Source organism: Melanotaenia boesemani, chromosome 8 (genome assembly GCF_017639745.1).
Source record: "Melanotaenia boesemani isolate fMelBoe1 chromosome 8, fMelBoe1.pri, whole genome shotgun sequence".
In the NCBI taxonomy this organism is placed as follows: domain Eukaryota; kingdom Metazoa; phylum Chordata; class Actinopteri; order Atheriniformes; family Melanotaeniidae; genus Melanotaenia; species Melanotaenia boesemani.
Window position 1 is genome coordinate 23,438,600 of NC_055689.1, and position 21,444 is coordinate 23,460,043.

General features: G+C 39.2%; 2 protein-coding genes across 4 annotated transcripts; both read left to right on the top strand.

Moving 5' to 3' along the window:
* The first annotated feature begins 2,992 nt into the window (after positions 1–2,992).
* samd7 (sterile alpha motif domain containing 7) lies at positions 2,993–11,429 on the top strand. Of its 3 annotated transcripts, none has more exons than XM_041993705.1 (9): positions 2,993–4,096; positions 7,481–7,617; positions 7,890–8,013; positions 8,182–8,306; positions 8,443–8,524; positions 8,690–9,366; positions 9,452–9,567; positions 9,654–9,764; positions 10,613–11,429. In XM_041993705.1, the coding sequence occupies exons 2-9, from the start codon at positions 7,515–7,517 to the stop codon at positions 10,847–10,849; spliced, it is 1,575 nt and encodes a 524-aa protein (XP_041849639.1). In that variant the 5' UTR covers positions 2,993–4,096; positions 7,481–7,514; the 3' UTR covers positions 10,850–11,429. The 3 variants fall into 3 exon arrangements, with proteins under 3 accessions (XP_041849639.1, XP_041849640.1, XP_041849638.1); XM_041993706.1 differs by having other exon boundaries at positions 7,494–7,617; XM_041993704.1 differs by lacking the exon at positions 2,993–4,096 and having other exon boundaries at positions 5,047–7,617.
* Positions 11,430–11,770: 341 nt separating this feature from the next.
* On the top strand, positions 11,771–21,351 carry sec62 (SEC62 homolog, preprotein translocation factor). The gene is made up of 8 exons (XM_041992303.1): positions 11,771–11,866; positions 14,236–14,344; positions 15,766–15,871; positions 16,884–17,067; positions 17,563–17,658; positions 17,779–17,839; positions 17,948–18,067; positions 18,467–21,351. The coding sequence occupies exons 1-8, from the start codon at positions 11,831–11,833 to the stop codon at positions 19,003–19,005; spliced, it is 1,251 nt and encodes a 416-aa protein (XP_041848237.1). The 5' UTR covers positions 11,771–11,830; the 3' UTR covers positions 19,006–21,351.
* Positions 21,352–21,444: the final 93 nt, after the last annotated feature.

The following is a 21,444-nucleotide window of genomic DNA, read 5'->3' on the forward strand; positions in this document are numbered from 1 at the left end:
TACAACGCCTGGGCATGCTCCTGATGAGGTGGTGGATAGTCTCCTGAGGGATCTCCTTCCGGACCTGGACTAAAGCATCCACCAACTCCTGGACAGTCTGTGGAGCAACATGGCATTAGTGGATGGAGCGAGACATGATGTCCCAGATGTGCTCAATTGGATTCAGGTCTGGGGAACGGGCGGGTCAGTCCATAGCATCAATGCCTTCTTCTTGAAGGAACTGCTGACACACTCCAGCAACATGAGGTCTAGCATTGTCTTGCATTAGGAAGAACCCAGGGTCAACTGCACCAGCATATGGTCTCAGAAGGGGTCTGAGGATATCACCTCTGTACCTAATGGCAGTCAGGCTACCTCTGGCGAGCACATGGAGGGCTTTGCGGCCCCCCCAAAGAAATGCCACCCCACACCATTATTGACCCACTGCCAAACCGGTCATGCTGGAGGATGTTGCAGGTAGCAGAATGTTCTTCACAGCGTCTCCAGACTCTGTCACCTCTGTCACATGTGCTCAGTGTGAACCTGCTTTCATCTATGAGGAGCACAGGACGCCAGTGGTAAAGTTGTCAGTCTTGGTGTTCTTTGGCAAATGCCAAACGTCCTGCACGGTGTTAGGCTGTAAGCAAAACCCCCACCTGTGGACGTCGGGCCCTCATACCATCCTCATGGAGTCTGTTTCTGACCGTTTGAGCAGACACATGCACATTTGTGGCCTGCTGGAGGTAATTTTGTAGGGCTCTGGCAGTGCTCCTCCTAGCACAAAGGTAGAGGTAGCGGTCCCGCTGCTGGGTTGTTGCCCTCCTACGGCCTCCTCAATGTCTCCTAATGTACTGGCCTGTCTCCTGGTAGCACCTCCATGCTCTGGACACTATGCTGACAGACACAGCAAACTTTATTGCCACAGCTCGCATTGATGTGCCATCCTGGATGAGCTGCACTACCTGAGCCACTTGTGTGGGTTATAGACTCTGTCACACTGTCTAAACCATCCTTTCACATGTTTATGGTTGCTTTGTTAGTTGTATATCAGGATTTTAAGCAGTCAGGAAATAGTATGGAATTTACTGCTGGAATTCTACTATGGCTACATCGACATGGGTCATACTGCATACTTGTTTTTGTTGTTTGGCAACAGAAACAGAAAAGTCACACAAAGTTTCCTTTTTGTAAGACAGATAAGAAATTAAGGTCTGTGGCCTTTTACCTTGACATGTTTCAGCTACTTCCTGTAGCCTTTCTCAGAGGGGTGACATGATGTTGCTGTGAAGTGCCTTGTAGGTTCTCTCCAAGGTTTCCCAGGTGTGTGACACAGTACAAGATCCTTTATCCTTGTTGATGGTCCTTGGGACCCGTCTCTGAATCTCTGTGGCCTCCCCAATATATCAGTGATATGTATTGCTTTCTGAGCAGATGACTCTGGCTTATTCCCAATCCATGATGTGATTCTCTTGCACAGTGATTGGATGTGGCTGAATTTAGAATTAGTTGTTTTGCTTTCTGTTTCTTTGCATTTTCTCTGTAAAACACACAAATGTATAAATAAAAACACTTTTATTGGTTTTGTGTGAGCACAGAGAAAAAGTTAGTAGATTTTAATAGTGTTAGCTTTATGCTAACCACTTCCTTGGTTTTACTTCTGCTTCTACAAAGTCATGGTCATGCAAATTTTAATCCACTGGGTTATTGGTTTCTCAAACTGTGGGAATGGATTAGTTCTTCTAGCCAAGAAAAGAAAACCTGAGGTCATTCCCATGGCTGAGACATTTTAGCGTTAACAGCAATAGTTCAATCAGGATATAATGGAGGTCTGTGGCAGCTGCTAATTTCTAACCAGCTATGTTTTACAGAGTACTGAAGTAATATTACAAAAGGATGTTGATGATGTGGTGACAGATGAAAAGCTTGGACTACCACCAAGGTATTTCAGCTATGTCACGAACAGTGTTACAGGACTCTGAGGTTCCAGCTCTGTACCCCCCCCCCCCCCCCCCCCCCATCAACTTGATGTGAGATCAAATGGCCCTAAATTAAAAACTTTGTGTATCATACAAATGTAAAGGGCTATAAAATGTCAACAATTAAACAGAACGCAATCATTTGCAAATCATATTGTCTGATAAATCTTATCACTTGTTTAAGATGCAGCATTAGCAAAATCAGCTAAGAGAACTTCTGCATTAAATCTGCAGAGCACCAGCTACTGTTTGAAAAAGTGAAGACAGACAGCTTGTATGTTCAACGTAGATAATTCAGAGGAACCAGCAGTAACCAATCCTGACTATTTGTGGGTTACTGCGATACAAAAATATAAACGTGCTGCAAGGAACAGATGAAATGACAAGTAAGCAAACTACAAAAAATGGTAGTTAGTAATTTCGCACAGATAGGGAAAAGGATGAGCAAAGAACTGCTGCATTTGGTGAGTCGTGACAGGCTCGCTTGGTCCTAGTCTAACAAAAGGCACTATCTCCAGGATGACTGGACTGGAAAGAGTCAGAAAGTGAAAAAACTCTGGAAGGAGCAGAGTGAGGGACTAGAGTGTCCTTCATAATATTTGGAAGTGTATGATTTCCAGGTCATTGGCAGAAGGACATGGGAGACAAGGAGGCTAAAGTTAGACAAACGAGATGAGCCTGACACAGAAAAGTGCCACTTGGATTACAGTACATCCATTTTGCAGCTGCCAGTTGCAGCACACTCTTGTGCCCTATGAATTATTTCAATCCTAAGAAGATGGGTGCTGGGGGGAGGAATTTTCCTTTTTCAGAAATAAGCCTAAGATCAGATTATAATCAAGCATTTCTATGCAGTGAAGTCCCACTGATGTAATATTAAAACACAAGATTCTGAGGTTTTTCTTTTCTTTTTTTTTTCTTTTACATTAACTTGATGTGAGTTAAAATTGCCTTAAATTAAAAATTAACATTGTGTATTATACAAATACACATTATATATTTTTAGATTTATATTTTCCAGTCAGTCAAATATATATATATATATAGTCATTTCAGACATTTAGTTACTGGTATGTATTTACTGTATATAGATTAATGAATCTTGAACTACAGCCCAGCTACTAATGACATGACATGACAAGTGGTCAACTATGAGCACACAACTATTTGCAATATTTATGATAAACAACACAGTAGTTTGATGATCTCAAAGGTTTATTTATCTCTCCAGGAGCTCTTTGCTTTCCTGCAGATTGAAGAGGGATCCAGAAGTCCCATACTGTCTCCCTCCACATTGTGTCTGCTGTTTGGCTTTCTTACCAGCTCACCAACTGTGCGTACCCCACAGCCCACCAGGCATTTAAGAAAACATCATTCAAAGAAGTGCAGGCCCATGCTGTAAGCTTGGTGAGCACAAACTGTCAGATTAAGAGGTCTGAGAGGATGATCCAGCCAACATTCAGTCGGATTTCTGGCAAATTACCACCAAGCATGTTTGGGTCAGCTCTTTAGCACCCTGGGGAGCGAAACACTTCTGACACCCAAACTAGACATGTGAAAAAAACTAGACTGATCTGTTGGACTGTTAAAGTCTATAACCAGCAGCATGCAAGTTCTCTGCATGGTGCCACAGAGCAGCGAAGGAGGGGGTTCACCATTTTGCCACTGGAAAAGGAAGCTAAGCATTTAGGTGTCTTAACTATGGCCTAAAGTGCTAACAAGGGATTAGTGAGGTAAACGTTGAAAGAGGTTTAGCACTCCATGCTTAGGACCAATGCTGCTACAGTAATTACACATCAGTTGCAAGGTACAGCGAGCGGTTGGATAGGAGATCATAGTGATGTCAGGGCAGGGAGGGCTTATTGCAGGAGATAAGGCCAGCTAATGGAGATGAAATGAATCAGTATTTAACAGGTTTTTTTTTAGTTAAGGCACTTGGATGGCAGCAGACCACGCTCAGAGCAGTTAGCTGGCCAGTGGGATGCAGAGAAGTTGGAATTGAAAGAGGGACAGAAGTGAGACCAGCTCTGTGAGATTTAGAAATAATTATTGTTTACTTTTTACACTTCTTTATTGTTATTGCTTTTGCTGAACTGGGAAAAAACAAGCTCCAAGCTGTGCTCACCAGTGTGAACCTAAAGGTAAGCTGATCAAAATTTAAAATATATATATATATTTAGCTTTTATTTCTATTTATTTTGTTCTCTTTGTGTCTGGTCTGTGTGGCTTTTTTTTTTTTTTTTTTTTTTTTTTTTGCTGTTAAGTCAGAAAATCAGTACTATATTGTTTTTTATCAGCAAAAGCACATCTGATGCATTTCATTTTAGGCTTTTTTTCCAAATTGTCCAAATTAAATTATACAGCAAATGCAAATAATGTGAACAGTAGACTTTTATAAAGCCATTGAGTGATCAATCTAAAGGCCAACATGTTCAGTTAAGGGCATGAAATCATCATAATTAGCCCAGATTTAGCATAAAGCAACAATTACAATTATGCTAAAAAAAAAATTAAAAAAGAAAACTTGTTCCCCAATCATTTTGTGACGTTAGCATGTATAAAGTTCATCAATACTAACTGCATGTCACCACTCATTGTAAAAGTCTCGAGAAATGTAATCTGCTTCATGCAACTTACAGAATATGCATGGCTTTAGCTCATGTGTATTGCGTTAGGGGATTAGGATGGGCTAGACACTGCTTCTGTCTTGTCTGATATGACCTCCTCAGGGCTCCATCTAAGTTGTCAGCAATTTTTCTCTTTAATTCATTCTTGTAATAAGATTAACCAGGCAACAGCAAATCCAAGGAGTCCAATCCCCGGATTTGGCAGCTGTGGTGTGGCCTCCGCTCACTTCAAGAAATGTGACAAGGGTTTTTGTAGCTCATCTTTGGCAACAGTTTCACTCACAAAATGTTACAGTTACCTAAACCAAGGATGCTCATTTACCAATGAAGCAAGAGAGAAGTGAGATTAGTGTGTGTTTCAGAAGAATAATTCAAGTATACATTGCTGTAGAGAATAAAAGTTTGAGTTGTGTCAAACAGGCCTTCAAGTTCACACAGAAACTTCAGTTTGTATGCCTCTTGCATCATATTTAGATTTAAGTAACAAATCTGAACATCTATTTTCTTTTTAAATACTGAGAAATATTAGAAACATAGACAGCATTGTTGTTTGCCTATTTCAGCCATATGTATGAGAAAATGTGTCTGCCACACAAGGAAACCAATTTATGTAATCATTTCCACACGTGCATCTGGATGTTTCCAGGAAAATTGTACAGTTCTTGCAGAAACTGCACTGCAGTTCAATATGTTGAAATAAAAACCAGCAAAACTCACTCACTAAAGAACAATTTGACTTTACATTTTATTTACCATTTGTAGTTATGATACTTTATGTAAATTGAAGTAAAGTTATCACACAGGCACAGATGTGACTACAATATTGAGAAGGGTGCAAAAAATCTGACTTGCCAGAATATTGTCATCTACAGCAGTGATGTATTGTTTTTTTGTTTGTTTGTTTGCTTTATTTGTTTGTTTTCAAAAGTTTTTAAGTCTTTTCACTCAAGAAATTACTGCCATTAAAGTTTTGTGCAGGTAGATATAGGGATTGTTGAGAATTTATGAAAGAGGTAGAATGAAGATTAGACATTGGCAATTCTGTGAATTCAGTGTCCTGGCACCTAATAAGCATCATGTATGCTAACACAGGCAATGGTTTTTGAATGCATCCTGAATGCTAATGCTTAGTTTGACATTTGGATGAAAATTATTTTACTCATTTGACATGTTAAATAATTTCTTAAGACTGAGTTGTTAACTTTTTGAGCTGCTCAGCCTCTCAAATTACAACCCTAGAGATCCAATCATTTTGAATATGTCCTGCTGTATTTAACTCCCAGCTGCAAGTATCTAAAGGGGATATCATAACAGGGCCTGAGGCATGGAGCTTGGTGCCCACTTGGGTGTTACTAATAGTAAATGTAAAAAATTAAAAATTAAAAAACAAAAACATTTCTTCTCATTTGCTGATATGAGCTGTTGTAGCATTGGTGGAAAAGGAGGTGGAGGGTGCATGTGTTTGCGCCCCATAGCTCTACATAAACCGATTGCATCCCCAGATTTATCCTCAAGGTGTTTTTAGGACATTCAGGAATCTAATGGACACTAATAGGCTTAGCACTTAGAGGTGTATTGTACGGGGTGCTTACTGGCAAGGTTTGCTGAGGGTAAAACTCTAAACCTTCAGATTACCTCCAACACATCCCTTTAAAGTGCTGTATAGCCAGGACTTAGCTAATAGGATCCTGGGGGTAGTGGGGGCCTGAGAAGGTGGGGATGGGGGTTGGACAGGGCAAGAAGGTCAGCAGATGTAGGCAGCAGACTGTTGCAGGGCTAACAGGAGGATTACAGCCCTCAGATTATACGGGTTTCAGAAGGAACTTGAGGGACTGTGGATAATGCACAGAGCCTCAGGGCAGTTCTTATAGCAGCATTTGTTTGGGGGAGGGAGAAGCTAAAAAAAACAAGTACAGTTTATGCATGCCCCCTACGAAGACAGATATGTAACAATGTTTTAACCAGCACAAGCTAATATATACAAGGAGGTAGTTTGCGAATTTCAGGATGGTGCGTGTTCATGTTCATGTAACCAGATGCCTGTCACAGACTGGCCTTGGATTAGCAGAGCTGGATTAATGTATTGTTTACACTATCATATTTTTAATGAGATTTCTGCAGTAGAGATGGCTAATTAAAGATGCTTAAGTTGACAATACTTTTATATACAGGCTGCTGGCCCTGCCAATAACAACAAAGCCATTTGAGATAAGTGTGTGTCTGTTTTCTTTAAAAGATGAGAACAATTCTGCAGTGAGGAAGCATTTTTGCAGGTCATCACATGATAGGATTTGGATTTACAGGTTTAGGATCAATTTGCATTCCAGTGAAGGTTAGCGTTAAGGTGGGTTTAAGATTAATACTTAATGCTATACAGGTGAGAAAAGTGAGAGTAGGGGTCAGAGGTTACTGTGCTAGCTGTACAGGTCCAGGCATCGTCTATTAGAGCACATCTCCGCCACTAAAAATTCAACCAGTAAGTTCACAATTCAGGTGTTTCTGCAACAGCAGGAATATTTAGTTGCTGCTGGAATAAAGTGTTTTCAGCAGTCTTAAAATATCACTTTTTTATTTTTTTGTATACTTGTAGAATTTATACATGTGATATTATGCAGTCTTAGTGTTCAGTAATCTGCAGTTAAATGTTACGTGTGATGGATAACTGCTGCACTCCAGTGGTCATGAGAGGAAACTACAAAAACATAGCTTGTACTGTGTACCTCATCTTGACTTTTCAAAATCACAACCAGTTAAAGTTCAAGTATTAACATAACATCTGCCATTTTACTTTAATTTTCCCTAAACAGAATCAAACAGGTACAACAGATTTTAGGACTTTACAGTATTTTTTCAGATTGGTAAAAATCATATTATTAATGTGAATCTTCTTACTAACAGTATTCGCCTGTAGGTGGAAGGCTGTGTGCATGCCATGACCCCACGGGAGCAATTGAGGAAGATGACAACGCTAGGAGAGCAAGGAACTCTGGATGAAAAGCACTGGTATCGACTGGTTAACGGCATGTCAGCTGGAGGTGAGAATAACCACAATAAAATAATACAATAACAGTTAGTTTTGTTGTCCTTTAATTTGATCAATAATGACGCAAGTGCTTAAATTTGGTAAAAGTCTGCAGTGGAAACAAGTTAAAAACTTTGCAACCTTGTATGAGGCATCATGTTGGGATTTTATGGATTACACAGTAGCAGCAGCTGCAGGGTGCAGATTCTGCAGTCTGTACATGTTCCAAGCTTTGTGATCAAACTGGCATTCAGGTGGCCTGAGGTGCTCTTTCCCCTCTTGCAGAGCTGAGGCAGAGGCAGGAGCTGATAATGAGGAACCAGATGGCCATGGCTCCACAGATCCTTGCACAGGGGCAGCAGAGGTTACAGGGGGTACCGGCACAGTTCGAACCTCGCTTCATGGAAAGGTCTGTTCTTGAATTCACTCTCAAACTTAAACAGTAGACATGGAAAGTGTGGAGGAGCTTTTGTGCAAATACAATGTTTCAAGGCCAGAATATAGCTTAGTGATCAGCGGCATACTTTTTTTTTTGTACCTGTTTTAATACTTATATTTTTTGCCTTTTTCCCACCAGGGAGTTGGTCCCTCCTAGTGAGATGGTAGCATCTGATGCCAGACAGATGCACATGGGACCTCACCTCGGTCCCCCTCTACCCCACCATGGTAATGTTCTGCCAGGGAGATCATTTCCCGGACCAGGTGAGCACAGCAGTCACACATGAGATGATTTCTCAGACTGGCTGTACAGTTTTAAGTAAGAATAAACATCACCAGTCTATCTCTCTTTTTTTTCTTTTTTTTTTTTTTTTTTAATTATTATTATTCTGTTTCTCAGCTGGCTATGGCTTTTTGCCCTCCGAACCCATGGAAACAGTTGCTCGGCGACAGGAACTCATACACAAGCAAAATATAGCCAGGTAGTGCATGCAGAATATCATCAGCATCTCACAACATGATTCCACCTACACATAGTTTTTAGTTAGATTCTTCTGAATACAATTGATCCATTTTGATGCAACAAAGCTTGTGTTTGTGCTTGTGTCATAACTGTTGCACAAATATTTGTGTGCACTCATTTTCAGAATGGAGATGAATGCCATCTTGCATCAGAAAGAGCTGGAGAATGCTCACCAGAAAGGACTGATGGGAATCGAAAATCCTATGTCATATCCCTCCAACCCCATGTTGTTCAGAGGTCGTCAGCGCATGCCAGATGGCCATGACGTCTTCATCCACCGACCATCCCTGGATGAGCTGCACTCCAACAGCATACTCATGTCAGCCAGCCCTTACCCACCAATCAGCACACTGCAGAGAGAGAGGGGACGGAGGGCTGGAAGGAGGCCGAATGTTCACAAGAGTACAGAGAGCCAGGTGGCCAACCTGAAGGGCCACACTGAAGATAAAAGTGTAGAGCAGAGCCCAGAAGCCACATCAGGGGAAGAGAAAGAGATGGAAGCAAAGGAAGATTTGGGAGAAGAATGCCCCACCAGTAAGACACACCATCAGAACAAAATAAACTCTGAAATTACCACAGGAAGCAGAAAGAACTACAAGGAAGGGGAGGCAGGCCTGCGTAAGGCCTGTGTGACCTCTCAAGATGGGTGTTCAGATGTGAACAACAGCGGTGCAAATGATAAAGACATATCCAGCCAATGCTCTGCTTTCCAGGAGAAATTCATATATCCCTCCACTGGTGGAGCTCTGACAGGGGTGCCTTACGTGTTCCCAGTCCCTGGAAATGGTTTCCTTCCACCTGGTGAGTTTGGGGAGTAAATATATGGCAAATAACAGTGCTTAAAAACACTAAATCATTTAATTTTTGTTCATAATTTATTTTTAAGGTCCACCAAATCTCTTTCTTAATGGTGATGAGGTGCCTGAAGACATAAGGAAGTGGACAGTTAATGATGTTTACAACTTTATAAGCAGTATACCCACATGTTCTGAATATGCTCAGGTAGGTAACTGTGATGTTTATAACTTCATTTTCTGTACTCAATCTGTTGAGTCTTTTTTGTACTAATGTTAGATTAATTTTACCAGACATTCAAGGACCACATGATTGACGGGGAGACACTGCCTCTTCTATCAGAGGAGCACCTACTGGACACACTGGGGCTCAAACTGGGGCCCGCTCTGAAGATCCGCTCACAGGTACACAAACAGAAAATAACTGAAAATGTATTGAGTCACTAAAGAACTTGAACCTCTTTAAATGAAAGTTTGCTTAAATGTATAAGTTGGTGTTTTACACCTCCCCATTCTTTGTCCTCAGAGACTGATGTTTGCAAAGAATATACACAAAATTCGAGATGTTTATCGCCAGCTTAGTTACTCATAGGTGGAGGTTTCTTTTACAAGAGAAAGAAAGAATATATCAATTACAAAATTAAATTGTTTAAGAGATGTAAAGTCAAAAGTATTTTGCATCTAAACCATGAAGTGGCTATATAATAGTAGCTAAACAACTGTTCTAATAAAACAGAGCACAACAGGCCTTTTGTGCAACAAAGGTAAGGTAGAGCGATCATCTTGTAACTCCAGGGTTGCCGGTTCGATCCTTGGCCAAGTCGAGTTCATGTCGAGGTGTCTTTGGGCAAGACACGGAACCCCTAATTGCTCCTGATGGGTCGTGGTTGAGCGCCTTGCATGGCAGCTTCCCCCATCAGTGTGTGAATGTGTGTGTGAATGGATGAATGTTATGTATGATGTAAAGCGCATTGGGTATCATCCCAGGTACAGTAAAGTGCTATATGAATACGGACCATTTACCATTTTCAGAATATACATTTTTAATATTTCAAGAGAAAAAAAATATGGGATGATCTATATCAGCAACAGTTTTGTTGAATTTAGTTTCTTGACTTTGAACCAGGATGCTGAAACTGCAACTCATAAATGGGATCACACTGTGTCTTATAGAGAATTACTGAGAAAACTTGTGCAGATTGTGTTGCAGTGCAACATCATGTAACAACATGAATTTCCTCACTCCTCAACAGGTGTCACGACGCCTTGGTAGCATGATGTATATGATGAACTTACCACTATCCAGCACCACCCTGCAGACCAACCCTGAAAAGCCTGGAGATCGTTCTCCAGAGATTGGTTCCCCTGTTAACTGCAACAGTGAGGACATGATGGGGAGTCCGAGAGACCCTGAGGTCCTCAAATCCACTGAGCACCTCCACGAGGCAGAAAACAATTCCCCTCCATCTGCCAGCAGTGAGACAGCCTGATCGGTAGTAATAATGTGGAAAAATGCTAACTGAACAGGTTTCAACTGCATCCTCAGATCTGATGAACTGCCGCAGTGGTGGATTTATTTACATGACTCACTGAAATTAAGATACTTTCCTACTATTACACAGGTCTGCAACATGCCCAGATGTCCACTAAATATTTGTATTTTCACATATGTACATTTTTTAAATCATTGGAGTGAGTATGATGTAAAATTTGAGGAATGCAATATTTAGAAAGTTCTACATGGCTTCTCTTATCTTTCATTGCACACATCAGTGTCTGATTGTAGCTTTTTCCTATTCATTGCTAAATTAAATTGTTACAGTAGTCTGAAAAGAAGGATCATAGAAATCATACTGAAAAACATTTAAAATATCAGATTAATATTTTTTGGATTGGATTTTATTACTTTTTCATTTGTTGGACTGTAAATAAAGTGTTTTTCTACATAGAAACTTGTTGCAGAAGCTTTCTGTCCTGATAAATAAACGTGTCAATATCAAGTAGTAAAGGTTTCAGGATTTATCATTATAAAAATCCAATCATTGTAAACCTTTGCAATCCGTAGTCATGCCTTTTAGGTGGTTTAAAATGCTTAAAATCTAGTTATTGTTAGTTGTTTTGTATGTTTTTATTTATTTATTCATTAATGATTCATAGTAGAAAAAGACAATATATTTTTAATATAAAAAAATCTAAATATAGTCTGAAAATGATCCACTGACATACGTTCTGATTTCTGATCTGTGCTTTTTCCTTTTGCATCAAACCAAATATAACGATCAAACACATTGTCTATTATGCTGTTGTATCTCACCTAAATAGAAAAATGGTTGGTATTTTATTTGTAAACTCTAAAATTTGAAGTTTGACAGAGGACTGCGCATACTGTTTCCACGACGTTACTCAGCTAATCTCGCGATACTTACCGCGCGTGCGTAGCGTCGCGCACGAAGAAGCTGAGTTGGAGGATCATGGCGGAGCGCAAGAGGCACAAGAAGCGGGTCCAGGTAACATCACTTTATTGCTGATAAAATTCTGCTCCTTCAAGTTGATGGGGCACTAATGGAATTAAAGAGCAGACATAGCAGCAGTTTCTGGGTTTTTGTAAACGGCTGCTTTTGCACGAGGACTCCTTAATAGGCGGCTGTTGAAGCCAAATGATAGCTAACGGTAGCTAGCATTAGCTGGGTACAGAAAACAAACATTTTTATTTAATTGTACTCTGTCAAGATGTTTCTGAGTTTATTGTTCTCTTCGTTGCCGGCAACACTTATCTTGGTTTAAGTTATCTATTGGGATTGATACACTTTCTATTGAGTTGGCTCTGCAGCCATTTTTATGTTAATTGAGATTGAGCTGACTGTAAACGTTTGCTGGCTAAGCTGCGTCAGCTTTAACCAGGCGTGTTTACATAACATGGGGCAATCTGTAAGAATGTAATTAGTAAGTCATAATACATAACATAATAAATGTTTCTGTATGTTAGTTTGTAGTTAGCGGAAACCTAATGTGTCTCCAGGAGCGCTATGCACTACAACACTTTAAGTTAGTTCAACAGTTTACAAAGTGTTTATAGGGACCTATAGTTGCTGCATTTTTCCGAACATGATAATGAAATGAAATTATAACATACTAACATGCATTTGTAGCTGTTTTAAATCGGAATTTAAAAAATAAACATGTCTGTAACCAGTGTTTTGATCAATTATAGTTGGACGCTCTTAGTAAAAACTCCCAAACAATTCCCTGAAACTGAGAAAGAAAAGCACAGCCTATTATATAGCTTCACATCATTGCATGTACACAAGACATCACCTATTTCATTTTTGACCGTTTAAACCATCACAATATACACTTTCATACTGGGGGCAATTGGAGATTAACTTTTTTGTATTAAATATATCAGAATAAAACTAAATATATAAATTGTAGGTATACATAAGACACATAATTAGAAAATAAAGTATCCTGAGATGACAAAGATCAACATTTACCACAGGTTTATTTGTTATTTAAATTTGTTCTCCTGAGATTTAGATTTAAATGATAACTGTGATTCCTCCGTATTTGAATTGCAATTCTCTTTAGGTTTAGGAGAACATTTTATTTTATTTTCTTTCATTTTTCGATTCATGTTGGGTGCATTTTTAAAAAATGAAATAGCCTAAACTATTATGTCAAGGTCTCACCTAGATAATGTAGATGGTGCTGATTTGATTCCTTCAGCGTATACTAGCTGCTTCAAAGTTCCATATTCTATATGTATTTTTTTTAAAAAGGAAAAACTTCCAACATTCAGCTAACATAAAGGTGAATTCTGTGCAGTAGATTTGACTTTTCTTCCAGTGGATCTTCCCTTCCAACATACTTGGATGAATGACTCGATTGCTGTCCCACTCATTTCTACTGAGTAAAGTGCAATAGTCCAACTAAACAGAAAGCTTGTGCTAAACAATGACTTGACTGAACTGTGCATGTAACCACAGTGTCTGACTGGATAGATATCTCTTGTGACATATGTCAGTGGTTCTGCAAAGCATTTTGGGTTGCACATGTTGTATGAAAAGTACTATATAAATAAAGCTTGATTAATTAATTCATTGAATGAATGAAGTGTCTACAGTTAATAGTTACCTGTTAAATACAGTTAGATTATGTAACTATATTAGAACAAACATTTGCGGAGGGCTTATGGACAGAAATCCAGATCTTCACCAACATTTCATGGGTTCATTCTTTGCCCAAAGTCCCAGCTTCAGTAAGTTTAATTAAATCTGTCCTCATAGTTTTTGCATGGAGATGTTGACAGACAGCATTACAGAAAACATGCTGTTGGCAGGACAGATGTGGAGTTATTGTGACAAATATCAGATCACAGTGCAAAATAAAATTATAATAGTTTATATTCAAAAAGAAAATAGACAACCCTCCATAAAACACTAATGGCCCCATTATGCTTGTAAAACTTGACCTTCCACTAAACATTGCTGAAAGAAAAAGAAAGCAGTGGTTTCTTTTTTATTTCTGACACCTGTTACCATTAAGTGTCATTGCTTAATACAAAAATCTTAAAATAATGAAAAAATCAATGAACCACCACTGCAGTTTTTTTTTTACTTTCCTTCTTTGACTTCAGATCAAATGTTTGACTTGATTAAGTTAAAATGAAAAATTGATTGGATTTAGGAAACTGAGAGGTGACTGGCTGGTTGCAAACATCTGGTTTAATGTATGATGTGTAATGTAATGTTGTTATCCACCCCAGGAGGTAGCTGGAAGATCTGCTCTTTGTGGTTGACTGTAGTTCATCCCCACAAAAATGCGAAGCATTACTTTGTTTGGGAGAATTGCATGTGATTGTTTCTTTGCTCCACAGGAGGTGAGTGAACCCACCAAGGAGGAGAAGGCGGTGGCAAAGTACCTTCGATTTAATTGCCCAACCAAGTCCACGAACATGATGGGCCACCGAGTTGACTACTTCGTTGGTTAGTGCCCAGCTGAACACACATTTTCATCAGCTAGGATTTGACTCCGTAAAGGGCTGTCCAAACCCACCCTCTGTTTGTTATCCAGCACACACAGACACCGACATTATGGAAGAGTTGCACTTGATTTGGTCACATATAAACATGTTGAATGCTTAGTCAATACTTACAACCTCTTTCTCCCACATTTGTTTTTATATTTATCTTGTTTTGTGACACAGTGGAACCTATCTGTCATTTTTGGGAAATCCTGTTTACTCAGTAGCTGTGGGTGGAGCATAATATGACTACCGAAGCCTGTTATTCTTCATAAGCATCACATAACTTTTCAAGTGCCTTGCATAGCTTTCAGCTGCTCTTTTTTTCTGTTTTCCTTTTTTTTTTCCATATACAGAACCTTGTCTGCCAAAAGCCTAACATGCTCTATGATTAGCCATTCCTAACCTTTCTACCAAGTTTTAATTCAGCCCAGTAGTTTTTGTGAAATCTTGCCAACAAGCAGAAAAACGATTGGCAGGAGTTCCAAACTTTCACTAGAGGTCTGACTCCTGCAGATAAATTTCTTTACACTTATCATTCTCCTAATTAAATGCTGTTCTTAAAGCAGCTAAAATTAGTTTGTTTATAACAATGTTTCTTGTATATGAATCTAAAAACAATTGTGACCTCAATCTGTAACTCCTCTTCATCACAACTTCACAGGAAAAAGCTTTTTTTTTTTTTTTTACACAATTTCAGTGTTAGCTGTGACCATATTTCACACTTTGTTAGACACTGAATTGGAGGCTGTTCTTGTGTCTTGTTCCATTCAGTTTCTTCGGTCTTCATTACATGTAAAACAGTATGAATCTGGAGAGGCATAAAAGTATACTGCAACCTGACTGACTTGTGGAAGCCTCTGTGTGTGGGTGGATGATGTAGTAGTCTCTTTCGGCTCATTGTAAAGCTGTCAGTCCACAAAGTTACTGATTGTGGTGTAATATTTAGTGGTGACAGGCAGCTGTTTTCACAGAGGAGGCTCTGTGTGTAGCTTACTACACTGTTAATGGAAAGCAAAACTGTTTCAGAGAAAATATTGATTTCATTCACCAGGTAGCCAAGAACAGCAATCAGGATTAATTGTAAAGGTAGTTTATTACTCCTGAGTTTGCAATCGAGCAGCAAGTTCGGCGAACAAACTTGTTCACAGTGTGTTTCTGCTCCAGTGTCACACTATTTTATTGAGTTAAGCAGTTATAAGGATGTCATCTTGTAAAGTCTGCAATCTTCTCTTTCTTGCTCTGTTTTCAGATGAATTAATTGACTGGATGGATGTGTAACTGAGGAGCTATGGTGTGTTTTGCTGTAATCATCTTTAATAATCACTACATGACATTTTAATTCATAACCAGGCTGTTGTTTTTTTGTGCTTCTGCATTTAGCCTCCAAGGCAGTGGACTGTTTGCTGGACTCAAAATGGGCCAAAGCCAAGAAGGGAGAGGAAGCTCTGTTCACCACCAGGGACTCGGTGGTGGATTACTGCAACAGGTCTGCTGTGTAACACACACTGCTACACCTCAGACATCCCTCAAAATCTGTGCTTATTTAGTATGAATAGGATCAATTCATCTCACTGTTGTTGATAGTAATTGATACTCAGTGCAGTTACTGTTTTGTAGCGTGACCTTGATTTAAAGTAAATTGAGCTTATTCTGCATCTATTTGTATCAAGGATCCCCATTAGTTGCTGCCAATGCAGCAGCTTGTCTTCCAGGGGTCCACATATAAAGCAGCGATACAACAATACAAACACTGACGGGTCAGAAGAGAGGAGTTTTTCCTGCAGGCTTAGCAACAGTGTTTGTCCACCATGTTTTTCTCAGGCCATACTCCCCAAATATGTTAACACTTGTGTGTTCAGAGCTGGTTATAAGAGTCAGCGATCCACTCGGCGCTGTGCGTTCCCAAAACAGTTTCATAATCTCTTCTGCCTAATTAAATGTTGTGGGTTGTTATCTGTAGTAGAAGTAAAGTTAGAAAAGTAGAACGATGCTGCTGCTTCTGAAAGTTAAAGTGAAGTTGTGCTGTACCATGAAGTTAAAAAGAGGCTAGAGAGACTGGTATGTGGGACTGTAAAGATGTTTTTATCTATAAATAATTTTCTTATCGGTTGATTATTTATGCTGCATGGTGGTGTGGTGGTTAGCACCACAGCCTCACAGCAAGAAGGTCACTGGTTTGTGTATGCGTGGGTTCTCTCCGAGTACTCCGGCTTCCTCCCACCGTCCAGAGACATGCATGTTAGGTTAATTGATCAATCTAAATTCGCCCTAGAAATGAGTGTGAAAGGTTGTTTGTCTCTCTCTGTGTTGGCCCTGCAATGGACTGGTGACCCAGTCTTTAGCAGATTAATCAAATTTTGCAAATTCAAGGCAAATGTTTTTCCTGTTGCAGATCAGTGTTTACATGACTTTCAAGTCTGGGCACAGTTTGTTTTTTGTCATGATGATCTAAAGTATTCAGTATTTGTTAATCAGTTGTTGTCTGTGGTCCTTTGTAGACTTCTAAAGAAGCAGTTCTTCCACCGAGCTCTGAAGGTAATGAAGAAAAAACCTGAGAAAGACGCCAAGAAAGAGAAAGAGGAGAAGAAAATCAAGGGCGACAGCAGCAAAGAGGAGGAGAAAAAAGGGAAGAAAGAGAAGAAGAAAGAGTCTGAGGTTGCCGAAACCAAGAAAGAGAAAAGTGTATGTGATTCAATACGCTAACCAAAAATAAATGAATTAAAAAAAATACTCCAGATTATACCAGAAAACGTGGCAACTAAGATACTGAGAAAATATTCATACATCAGTGGTGTAGCTGGCCATGTTCTGCTGTCAGATGTTAAAATTTTTGGATCAATGTGACACAAATAGTTGACTTCTGCATTGGATATTTGTTTTGATTTGTCTTGACTGTTTGCTGAACTGATCCTCTTCCTAACCTGACGGTAAATGAGTTTAAAGTGCAGATCTTTAGAGATCCCAGAAAGAGGTTCAAAGTCATGTTTACACATGGTCTGGTACTAGTCAGAAAAAAGTATGATCATGTGGACAATAATTGTTTTGTTTTTTTTTTTTGAGCCACTTTTCTGTAGATCAAATTGAAATCCTGCATTAAAGTAAAATAACATAACGCTGACAATATGAAACTCCATGACGAGCGTCATTTAAAATGCTCATTTTATTTCTTTCATTAAGGATGACAGCCCTGGAACCCCCAAGAAGAAGAAAGAGGTGAAGAAGAAGTTTAAACTGGAGCCTCATGAAGATCAGCTGTTCTTGGATGGAAATGAGGTGAGAAACCAGGAATTTAAAAAAAAAAAAAAAAAAAAAAAAAAAAAAAAAGAGGAGGGGGGGGGTGGTGGTTAATAGAGTTTAACATGTGGAAATCCAACATTTTGCATCTCTCTGCAGGTTTATGTATGGATTTACGATCCTGTTCATTTTAAGACATTTGCTATGGGTCTGATCCTCGGTGAGTACGATTTAAAACCCTTTATGGATTTTTACTTAAAAAAAATAATAGCAGCAACATGAAATGGAGGATAATCTCATCCTAATCTTTCTTCTTTTTGTGTCTCAGTTATTGCAGTTATAGCCGCCACACTGTTCCCACTGTGGCCAGCAGAAATGCGTGTTGCAGTTTACTATTTAAGTGTTGCAGCCGGCTGCTTTGTTGCCAGTATACTGCTTTTAGCTGTTGGTAAGTATAATTACAGAAGGAAGAAGCAGCTACTGCCTTTTAAAATGTGAAAGTCTATATGATGTGCTAAAGAAAACTAAACAAGACACAAGTTGCATTTGCACAAAATCAAACCTGCACGGTCTCTGCAACATCCCTAGCCTGAGCACCTTTATTAAATTCAGTACAAAGTTGTAAAAAATTTGTTGTGTATTGACCAATTGTGCAACAGATTTGACTCGGATGTAATTAAGTGATTCACATTGATTTAAAAAAAAAAAAGCATCCTAAAAATAACAGAAAAAAGGAGAAAAGATATATAAATTAAGATGTTGATAAAAATGATGGTTGACCTGTAATAGTTACAGTGTAGAAACAAAGCATAAACTCTTTTAACATGTTACCGTTTCTTCTCGTCAGCCCGCTGCATCCTCTTCCTAATCATCTGGCTGGTGACCGGTGGGCGCCATCACTTCTGGTTCCTCCCCAACCTGACAGCAGATGTTGGTTTCATCGACTCATTCAGGCCACTCTACACTCACGAGTACAAAGGACCTCGAACTAGCGACAAGAAGGGTTCAGACAAGACAGACGAGAAGGACGGTGGCGCCTCAGCGAAGGCTCAGAAGTCAGACAGCGACGAGAAGTCAGACAGTGAGAAGAAGGATGCTGATGACGAGGAAGAGGATGACGAGGAGGAGAGCAAAGAGGCAGGGCGAGAGGAGAGCAAAGAAGCGGAGGGGGAGGGAACGGAGGAGCGCCATTCGGACACAGACAGCGACCGTAGAGAAGACGAAGGCTCGCAGCATAGCAACGGAAACGACTTTGAGATGATTACCAGGGAGGAGCTGGAGCAGCACACAGAGGAAGAGGAGGAAGAGGAGGAGGAGGAGGAGGAGACACAAGTAAGGAAAGAAGGGGATGGGAGTGAGACTAAACTCCAGACTGCTGAAACATAAACTTCTTCCAATTCCATCAGTCTCTTCTTCTCTTTGTCCTTCCCTCCCTCCCCGCTGTGATCCCAGGACCTGATAGTCTGGCCTCTCTGAGCCTGCAGAGAAGCTCCATCTCATGTTGTTGAGATCTTCCACTAAACAGTACCGGGATAGACACACTTAAAGGTTAATGGCCATGACAATGGGGAAAACATGTTTAAAAAAAAAAAGCCTTATGGTGGATCTGATTCCACCAACCCAAATGTTATTTATGCTAAAATAAAACTTCTGCCAGACATGTTTGCCTGAGGAACCCATCAGACAAATCAACAGCTCTGATGGTTTTTTTCTTTCTTTTTTAGTTCCCTCATGTCATGATGTTTTCTGTCACTTCAGCTCAATGTTCTATTTATGTCCAACCATATTCATTGGGATGTTTTGTTCATGAAGTCAGATCTTTATGATTTAGATGAGCCACAATGTTTGAATGACCAGTAAGAGAAGACTGGCATCCATGTCCTGTTTTTTTGTTTTTTGGGGGGGTTTTTTTCCAATCATTATATTGTCCTTTAAAGCTTAACATTGCAGGTGTAATCACCATAGTTGTGGAGCACGCTTCACGTCCTGTTGAATGCCAGTGAGTCTGATAGCTTTCTCGGGCAGCACTTTAGACAGAATGCGCTCAGCTGAAACCTGAACTTAGCCAGATTGGACCAAATCCTGTATTTAAGTCAAAGAAAACTGTTATCAACCATTTTGAGGAAGATTGGGTGTTTGGACAGCAGAGTATTTTGGCTCTTGAGGTACTAGTCATTTTCTTTTTTTCTTTTTTAAATTGCTCATGATCATAGTGCAATCCTCCACCCAGTGTGAAATGCTTCTAGTTCATGTGACTTATCTTAAGAGTAAATATAAACAACTGGGACACAGCTGGCTTAATTAATGTTCATTTACTTTTTTAAGATTGTAGAATTTGCTGAACAACTAAAGTCATAAGAAATTGTTTTTTTTTATTATTATTATTTACTACCAGAACCACATACAAAGTAAACTATAGTGCCATACAGCTGATAATAATTGTAAATCATACTTTAATACACAAAGTGGAGTGTGAACGATAGAGGGGGGGTTGTGACTTGTTAATTTGGTTATTTTGTAACTGCAGTGTCAAACTCCTCCATTCTTTAAAAAAAAAAAAATATATATATATCAATATATATCTCAGAAACAGCTAAACAAAGATTTTTTTTTTTTTTTGGTCTCAATGAAACCATTAAAAACTCGCACAAGCCATCATATGAATACAGAGCGTACCTTTTCAAGCTAGCTCCTGAAGCCAGCTGAGGCTGGTGGCTGTGGCCCAGTTACAGAGGTCCAAGCTATTTCCTTCACATTATCCTCTGGCTAGAATTGTCTTAGATACTCTTTTTAGTCATAGTGATTTATATGTCATTTATATGTGAACTCTATTGATATATCAGATATATGCATACAATACTCTAAAGTTTATGAAACAAGGTTTTTTTTATGTTAGCAGGTGAAACATCGTTCGCCAGTGTTTTTGTTTTTTTTTCTTTTGTTACAATCACCACATGTACTCATTTAAATGTAGCATTTGGCATTAGAAAAATGGTGGGAATCTATTGAATATCAGGATTTTTACATTTGCAACTATTTTGTTCAATGTGATCTGGTTGGTTGTGTGCTGCCACGTCAGCATTTCTCCATCAACGATCAGTCATTAACTTCAGGTTATAAAACCAGTGGCTTGTGTAACACTGCCACAAACCTACCAGCTCCCACACAATCCGGTTTAATATTTTTATATTTCTACACAGCTGTATTTTTTATTTTTGTTTCTCTTTGAAACAAACTCGTCCAGACTATATTTATTTGGTTTTATCCCACTGAGGTGTGTAGTTCTGTCTGTCTTACATGTCTCCATGTTTTATATATTTTTTTTTCTTTTCCTTCCCTTCTCTAAACAGGCAAAGTGCACCTCTTGTTTCTTCAGTTGCCAGCGTGCCCGTTGTTAGACTAAGAATATTGGCATAACCATTTCACATAAAAAAATAAAAGTCTATTTTCCCAGTTGTTCTTGACTGTTGCACAGTATCGGTCTCTTGTGTATTGTAGTATTACTCTCTTTGCTGCTGCTTCTCATCGCACATTTCTGGGGGAAATAAAGTGAAAATGTTGAATTTTCCACATTCTATCTCTGGTCAAGAACCGTCTTTTGATCATCTAGTTGTCCACATTTGGATCTATATCATTCTCAAGACCGTCTCCTGCAATATTGGAGTGTAATTTAATAAAATTGGATGTCTGGAATATAACTGTGTTATCATTGCAATAAAAATATACAAAGCACATGTTGTGACTTCTATTTTTTCCCTGCACTTTTTCTCAATAATCCAAAGTTTGAAAAGTTGATGAAAATGAATTAACACAGCTGAAAGAAGG

Bases quoted from the DNA above. Each gene is read 5' to 3' on its own strand.
- samd7 (XM_041993705.1), top strand. From the start codon at position 7,515: ATGACCCCACGGGAGCAATTGAGGAAGATGACAACGCTAGGAGAGCAA. The intron at 9,568-9,653 runs GTAGGTAACTGT...TAATTTTACCAG, and splicing joins CATGTTCTGAATATGCTCAG to ACATTCAAGGACCACATGAT. The intron at 9,765-10,612 runs GTACACAAACAG...ACTCCTCAACAG, and splicing joins CTCTGAAGATCCGCTCACAG to GTGTCACGACGCCTTGGTAG.
- sec62 (XM_041992303.1), top strand. From the start codon at position 11,831: ATGGCGGAGCGCAAGAGGCACAAGAAGCGGGTCCAG. The intron at 17,659-17,778 runs GTGAGAAACCAG...ATCTCTCTGCAG, and splicing joins TGTTCTTGGATGGAAATGAG to GTTTATGTATGGATTTACGA. The intron at 17,840-17,947 runs GTGAGTACGATT...TTTGTGTCTCAG, and splicing joins TGCTATGGGTCTGATCCTCG to TTATTGCAGTTATAGCCGCC.